A 7,538-nucleotide genomic window follows, 5' to 3' on the forward strand; every position below is an offset into this window, starting at 1 on the left:
AAAAAAAAGTTCATCGAAACCTACTCATATGTGATCTAGTTTTAAAGAACTCGTCGCGAGAAACCCAACGGTGAAAACAGATTTGAATTTTAACATTCTAATCAAAAGTTACAACTTTTTAAAGTTTTTGATCCCCTAATAAATGCAGGTGGGATAGATAGTGTGAGCGTGATCATGCAAGGGTGGGTGGGTTTCCTTTTTGGGTTGTCCTGGTCACGTGCGGAGTTGCTCCTTCCTTTTCTGAAAGAGCGCTCGCTCCTGGGATCGGGCGCCCGTGCGCCAGCCAGTCACGTCCTTATTTTTTTGCATGTTCTTCGATTTTTTTGCAGGAAAAATCCTTCATGGATAGGACGATCGCGTTGTTGGCTCGGTCGATAACACCATGAAGTTGGTTCAGCGATTGCCGTGGATATCAGTCATGTACGATTTTTCCTGTACGGTTGGTAGCCGGATCGTGAGGGTCAAGTCCTCAAAAATCGTAGTTATCACCTCTCATCGAAAGATCGGATCCCTAGTTCACATCATATGGCCGCCACCCACATTGTGGACGAGGAGCTCCCACCCTGGTCCATCCGCAAGCGGCGGAGGACAATGCGGACGAGCTCGAGGAGTTGGCGGCCTGCTTAGCCCAATCAATCTCTTTGGAGCCATTGTCTACGGGCATGGCAGAAGGGAGGGGAAAGGTCAGGGAGAGGAGAGGAAAGGGAAGGAGACGGGATTGCAGCAGAGAGGTCAAGAGAGTGCGGTTGACTAAGGTTCGGTCGTCTGGCTATGGTATCTGTGGAGACAGGGGTGGGATTACTTTGTGCCATAGTGGGCCGGCCCGATGTGGCTGTGGTGTCCGGACGCGTCCATGCCTCCCCATATACGGGCCACATATGGGCAGGGTATGGGGGTTGCCGAACATCCCATACGTTTGGCTGCGTTTGGGGAGGCCGGTGGGTGGCAAATTTCAGTCCGGGCAATGACTGAACAGACAGTCCGAGTGTTAGCGGTGGATACAAGACTGTCATGCTACAGTAGGCGGAACTTCCTGGGACGGGCGGGTGGCGGGAGTTAGGTATGTCATGTGATTGCATTTTTGCCCTTTTAAGAGCTCAGCTTGCCGGGTGCCTACTGCCGTACCATGACATAATAATTCTGTGTTAGTCAGGAAACTATGGACATGATCAAATGATTTGGTAGAAGAAATGAGTACTTTAATTTGAATCCACAACCTTGAAAGAAATATTATGGAAGAAACGAGTGTTTTAATTTGGATCCACAACCTTGCAAGAAAGATTGTGGAGTAAAAGGCGTAGTTCTTAAGCGGCAACATGTAAACAGACGACTTGCCTTAGGATTGGTGCGGACCTGATGTACGAGCACCAATTAATGGACCGCCAAGACCTCAACTGGAAACGGGTGCTTCGTGATTGAAAATGATTACAAGTAGTAACGTAACGACCAATACTGAAACTCAATTCCAGTTTAGGCTTAGTTTATGGACGTTCAGTCACGATGCATAAGCAAATTACCAAACATTATTTAAGCAAATGCAACAAAAACACAGTATGTGTCTTCCTTTCATCGTCCAGAAAAGATGCTCATTTGTGACGTCCCACCGGTATATCTCCCGCCGTTGCTTGCTCCTGAAATCGTCAGCTGGAACTGGCTTGGAAGTTCAGTATTGGTCCCAGAAGCGGACTTCTTTTCGCTAGAAATTGTTGGCAAACATACTTTGAGCTTGGAAACAACCTCGGTCATGGTGGGCCTATTGAAGGCTATGCTTTCGACGCAGTTCATGGCAAGGTCCACCACACACTGCATCGAACTGGCATCGTACTGATCTAGCAGCTTCTCGTCTACTACATCATGAATGCCGCCCTTCGCTATCTTTTGGCGCACCCAATTTGGTAGGTGGACAGCTTGAGGGTCCATAAGTATTGGGGGTTGGCCAGTGATGATTTCCAAAAGCACGATGCCGAAGCTGTAAACATCTGCCTTGACAGTGAGTTGAAAAGTTGCATGGTACTCAGGGTCGAGATAGCCAATAGTGCCAGCAGCAACAGTAGATATGTGTGTGTGAGCATCACTAAAGGCCCGTGAAAGCCCAAAATCAGATATTACCCCCACCAGATTCTTGTCCACAAGGATGTTAGGCGTCTTCACATCTCTGTGCACTATTGATGGGGTGCATGACTCGTGTAGATACTCCAGTCCTGTAGTTTAATAGAACTCATACATTGTTAGCGCACACATAGGGCATGACCTAAAGGTAAACATGCAAAAGAAATACAGACCTTGTGCAGCATCAAGGGCAATATGAACTCGTTGTTCCCAATTCAAACTACAGTCTTCTGCCGCATCAAGATGTAAAAGTTAGTGCAAGTGCCAGTTGATATTTGCATGATAACATGAGTACCAATTTTTGTAATCTTTGCACGTGCTTTTATAAGTGAATATTTCAACATATTCAGGGCCGGCCCTGGGGAGGGGCAGGGGGGGCGGCCGCCCCGGGCCCCCAAAGTTCAGGGGCCCCTCCCCAGGTATGTACGTACATAGGCTATATGTCCACCGAGGCAGGAAAAAATGCCCTATCGGGCTGGCCGGCTGGGCCTTACGCAGCATGCAGCACGCACGCAGCAGGCCAGCGAGGCACAGCGGCAACAATCTTTTCTTTCCTTTTTTTCACGTAAAAATAGGAGTGATTGATTCCTTCCTATTTCATCTCGCATTGACGCAGCGATTTCTAGCGGCCGCCGAGGCTTCGATTGTTCGCGACTGCGTGCTCGACGCTTCTTTCTCCTTTTCTCCTAATCCTAATTTAGATCATCAGTCCCTTGCCGCCGATATCAATTCACTGGGTCCCCGTCGTAATCCGGCTCTGGTTTCCGTCCATCGCTGATTCGGCCATCCGAGGTATAACATGTACTATTCTTATTGCGGTTCTGTAGATGCATAGCCGGCTCAGCGGCACTGTTCAACAATTAATGATTTTTTTTCAGCATTGTGTCATCATATCATCTGGAAGAAAATATGCATCTGCTAGCGATAAAAGGAAAAGAAAGAAAATACAAGGTATAACACAATTTTTTAAGAGAGATGAGGGGTTTTCTGCTAGTCTGATAATTGCCAAAGTTATTATAAATGAAATGAGTGTAGGTCCATTGTTTCCGGTAAGACGTCATGTTACAAGGAAGAAACAATTTGACGAAAGAGATTGTCGAGAAGAAATTCTAGAATTTGATAAGGCTGTCCAAGTTAAATATTTTTTTTGTTTTGGTTGATAGCGATCACTTCTTTGAAGGGTAGTTTTAAAGAACCTATGGTGTTTAAAGATATATTTGTATTTTTTTAGCTCGGAAACTACGAAGTCATTGATGATAATGAACTTGAAGAGTGGTGCACAAGATTTGCAGAAACTTTCTCTCTTCATATTTTATGTGATGTTGAGGTATATGATCTTATTTCTGAATTGAAAATTGTGGGATTCACTTTGCCAGATGACCGTGATATATGCTATGGAGATTTTGAGCATGTCAAGAGAAGTTGGTTGTTATCCTGATATCTCCATTGCTTAACGCATCTTGTTTACTATACCTGTGACTATCGTATAGGCCGGAAGAAGCTTTTTGAAGTTGAAATTATTGAGGAACTATCTGAGGTCACCAATGACCCAAGAGAGGTTATATGGTTTGGCAACATTATGGAATCAAGAAGAAATTATTGGATGATATTGACAACGACCCCATCATAAGTGATTTTGCATCAAGGAATGTTAGAATTATTATTAAAGGTAATATTTATAAAGTATTTGATATGCATACTAGTATTGGATGCATTTAAGTGCTTGATAATACATGTACCTATATTCAATGTTATTGTTAAGATGTCTATATTGAGGGCCCCGACTTTTACTCTCGCCCCGGGCCCCCAAAATCTCAGGACCGGCCCTGAACATATTTAAGCTAAGAAACCATTGCTACACAAGCAAATGATTACCCGTAGCACTGGGGCCCGCGGTTGCCAACCCTATGTCACACGGAAGCACATCTCTCCCTCACCCCCTGGCCACCGCTGGTGCAAACCACCAGGCAAAGCCTTTGTGGTGGCGGCGGTGGCGGAGCTTCTTAGCTTCATGATGGGAGATGGTGGACGCCCTGGCAGTGCACCTGGCCTCGTCGGCTACAGTGGGCGTGAACAGCACAGAGATCGCTAGGTGCAGGAACATACATGATCTGTTAGGAGCCGCCGAGATGGATCTAGGCCCGGGCGGTCCTGCAAACTGGAATGGTGGCATCGACAGCCGCAACGGCGGCTTTTGCGGGCTGTTGTGGGTACGGTGAGAACCATCCTCAGGATAGTATCACTGCTCCATGCGCCGGGTCAAGGGTGACACTTTTGTCAATAAGCGAGGCTTCTCCGGAACACTAGATCCCACCTTCCCCACCAGATCAATGACACTGGTGGCTAGATAGGGCAGACTCGCAGCGGTGAGATCCAGACCATGGTCGTGCAGACACATGCACATGGCTGTAGCAGTGGAGGAGGGAGAGGATTTCACGACATGTGTGTTGGATCCGTTCAGTTCTTGTCGATCTGGCCCCGGGTATGGCTGGTTCTTGGCTGGATGCAAGCTTGAATTCTGGGCTATGGCGGCGACCATCTATGCGTCAAGACGATCCCATGGATGGTGGTCACAGTCATAGTAGAGTTCGTCGGGTGGCGGCCTTGATATCTCTCAACGTTTCCCACTACACTGTGTGCGGGCCTTGATATCTCTCAACGTTGGGATCCAGCTAGTGAGGAATCCTTGGCCGGTAAAGAGGTTGCTGACATTGGCAGATTCAAAGACTAGTGTTCACACACCCTGTTGAAAACCCACGACCTCGCCTCTCTAACTAGATCATGCAATGTCAATGTGTGTGTGTATTGCTTTTGTTGAAGATGTTCGCTTGAAATTCGTTTGTGGAGATGGAAGGCCCATGTTTGACCTTTGGTTGAACACGTCAACATCGGTGCATGTGTGATGATTCCTTCTTGAAGACATTGTTTAGGAGTATAACTTTTTTCTTATTCGGCGACATGTCATAGGGTTTGCGGTAGTGTTACGGGGTTGTTGAATAATCAATGATATATGAATGTGTGCATCTATTGATCCAGAGGCCGGGGGTGTTATACTCCTTTTTGAAAAAACATAGCATTAATTAGTTCACTAAAATCTAAGTCCTGCATAAATATGCAGTTTGAACTTCTAAAGGCCACTGCGTTTCATACCTTTTACTAGAGTATTATTTATATATAAATCCAGTTAACAAGCGAACAAAGATACTGAAGGATTCTTTGAACATATACCTCTCTGGTTTGTTTGCTCTGTACTGGCTTTTGAAGATGTACATGTTTAATAATTGTGACTATATGCGGTGGTTATGACCGTAAGCGTTCTTTTTGTACATATGCAGATATTAACAAATGCTTGATAGAAACATTAAGTTCAGAGATACTGAAGGATTCTTTGAACATATACCTCTCTGGTTTGTTTGCTCTGTACTGGCTTTTGAAGATGTACATGTTTAATAATTGTGACTATATGCTGTGGTTATGACCGTAAGCGTTCTTTTTGTACATATGCAGATATTAACAAATGCTTGATAGAAACATTAAGTTAAGAGAGAAACCTCCTCTCAAAAGCTGTTGAAGATTTCCTCTGGGCATGAAGTCATAAACAAGTGCGAGGCACTTCTTGTTTTGGCAATATCCTTGCAAAGTCACCAGATTCTTGTGATGAACTTGGGACAAGGTTTGCACCTGCAGTAACATAGTATATACTTACAATAAAACCTATATCTGAATCTAGTCGCATCATCTTACTGAATACTTAGCGTGGGAGTAGTTTCAGATGGCTTGCAGATTTATACTTTACTTTTTATTGATGAAAGTAATAGCGTGGCCTAGTTGGTTCGATGTTATACCTCAGGGAGAAAATCTGTTGACTCCGCTATTGACGTCTCCATAAGCACCTTAACAGCTATTTCTTTACCATTTTCCAGTGTGCCATGGTAAACTATACCAAAACCACCTTTTCCAATGATTGATTGGAAGTCGTTTGTTATGAGCTTCAACTCTGCATACGTAAACCGTCTAATCTCAATATGTAGGTGAGTTTCCTCTTCATACATAGCATAATCTTCATGGACTCCTGGCTCTCCTACAGTGTCAAAAATTAATGCTTTACATGAAAATTTAGGTATGAATCGGCTGTCTAATCTCTACCACCTATTGCATTGATGAAAGGGAGTTTTAGAGCATAAGATTTTGCTTTACCTTTCCAGCATAACTTCCAGATTATGCACATAACTACTAGGAGGGATATCAGTACCACAGGAACTATCACGGCGATGAGCACAGTAGATGTGGTGTTCTTTTTCTTATTTGAACAGTATGTATCATTGACTTTTGAACATAGGGGATTTCCTTCTAATCTAGTGAAACAATTATGCAGCATATTAAAAAACCATCTGACAAGATCGTAGCTAAAACAGTTTTATAAATTATGATTAGAAGGTGCCTCTGTTTTCTAACACAACTTACTTGCTAAACATGTATGCAGTCTGAAAGTAGAACTTTATTTTTCTCGTCTATACATTGTAACTTAATAAACTTCATGTATGAAAATTATGTGTACTTACTAAGGAGAACAGCTTTTTGGAGCTCGGCCACTCTGGAGGCCGAATTTTTTGAAAAAATCAAAATTCATACATTTCTGTTTCAAAAAAATCTGAATTTTTTTATAAAAGTATACACGGATGTGATGTGTATGTGTGTAAAATTTCAGGATGAAATACCTTGAGATGCGATCTGTGCAAAAGGACAAAGTCATGGACTTTTGGGATGAATAGTATCATGTGTTGAAAAACCACATATTTTCCTTTTTTGCACCGCCCTCATTTCAACGTATTTCGTCCTAAAAATTTACAGACATGTCTGTTATGCCTCCATGTATATCTGTATTTAATTTCAATTTATTTGAAATGTAAAAATATAAATTTCAATGAAAAAATAGCGTGCTACAACAAAATTGCGTCGACCTTAAAATATGCTATTAGCGTACTATATCACGCTATAGCGTGCTATTAGCGAGACGTTGTACACTAATATATTTAGCGAGACAATTCTCAATATGCTATAGCGTGCTATTAGTGAGGTTATAGCATGCTATTTTTTTCAGTGATAAATTTTGATGAATTTGAAGTTTTCAAAAACCGGCTTCCATGGAAGCCGGCCTCCAAAAGGAATTTTCGGTCACTAAGGCATTTATCTAGTTCTCATGTTGAGAACCTATGGGTAATAGATTATTTATAGTTACTAGATGCTAGTGGATGTCACAGAGGGCATCTTTGGTACACTACAATGCTCTCTGAAAGTGTGGCTACACAAACTTTTTGTGGCACCAAGTGGGCCGCTGTGGCATGGCACTAGAAAAGTGTGGTGCACCACAAGTACGATACTATCAAGCAGTGGCCACAAAAGGTCAAACTTGTGCAACGCTAGTTTGG

At 43.3% G+C, this 7,538-nt stretch overlaps 1 protein-coding gene across 1 annotated transcript; it reads right to left on the reverse strand.

Moving 5' to 3' along the window:
* Positions 1 to 1,221: 1,221 nt before the first annotated feature.
* On the reverse strand, positions 1,222 to 7,354 carry LOC123129923 (probable LRR receptor-like serine/threonine-protein kinase PAM74). Its single transcript, XM_044549888.1, has 5 exons — positions 6,307 to 7,354; positions 5,955 to 6,190; positions 5,661 to 5,790; positions 2,283 to 2,339; positions 1,222 to 2,201 (listed from the first exon to the last, which is right to left on the reverse strand). Exons 1-5 carry the CDS (start codon positions 6,485 to 6,487, stop codon positions 1,567 to 1,569), a joined length of 1,239 nt encoding a protein of 412 aa, XP_044405823.1. The 5' UTR covers positions 6,488 to 7,354; the 3' UTR covers positions 1,222 to 1,566.
* Positions 7,355 to 7,538: the final 184 nt, after the last annotated feature.

This window comes from Triticum aestivum, chromosome 6A (genome assembly GCF_018294505.1).
Source record: "Triticum aestivum cultivar Chinese Spring chromosome 6A, IWGSC CS RefSeq v2.1, whole genome shotgun sequence".
Lineage (NCBI taxonomy): Eukaryota > Viridiplantae > Streptophyta > Magnoliopsida > Poales > Poaceae > Triticum > Triticum aestivum.

Excerpts from the sequence above, each read along its gene's own strand:
- LOC123129923 (XM_044549888.1), bottom strand. The coding sequence starts at position 6,487 with ATGCTGCATAATTGTTTCACTAGATTAGAAGGAAATCCCCTATGTTCA. Across the intron at positions 2,340-5,660 it reads TCAACAGCTTTTGAGAGGAG|AAGACTGTAGTTTGAATTGG; the intron begins GTTTCTCTCTTA and ends TTGATGCGGCAG. Across the intron at positions 2,202-2,282 it reads TGCCCTTGATGCTGCACAAG|GACTGGAGTATCTACACGAG; the intron begins GTCTGTATTTCT and ends ATTAAACTACAG.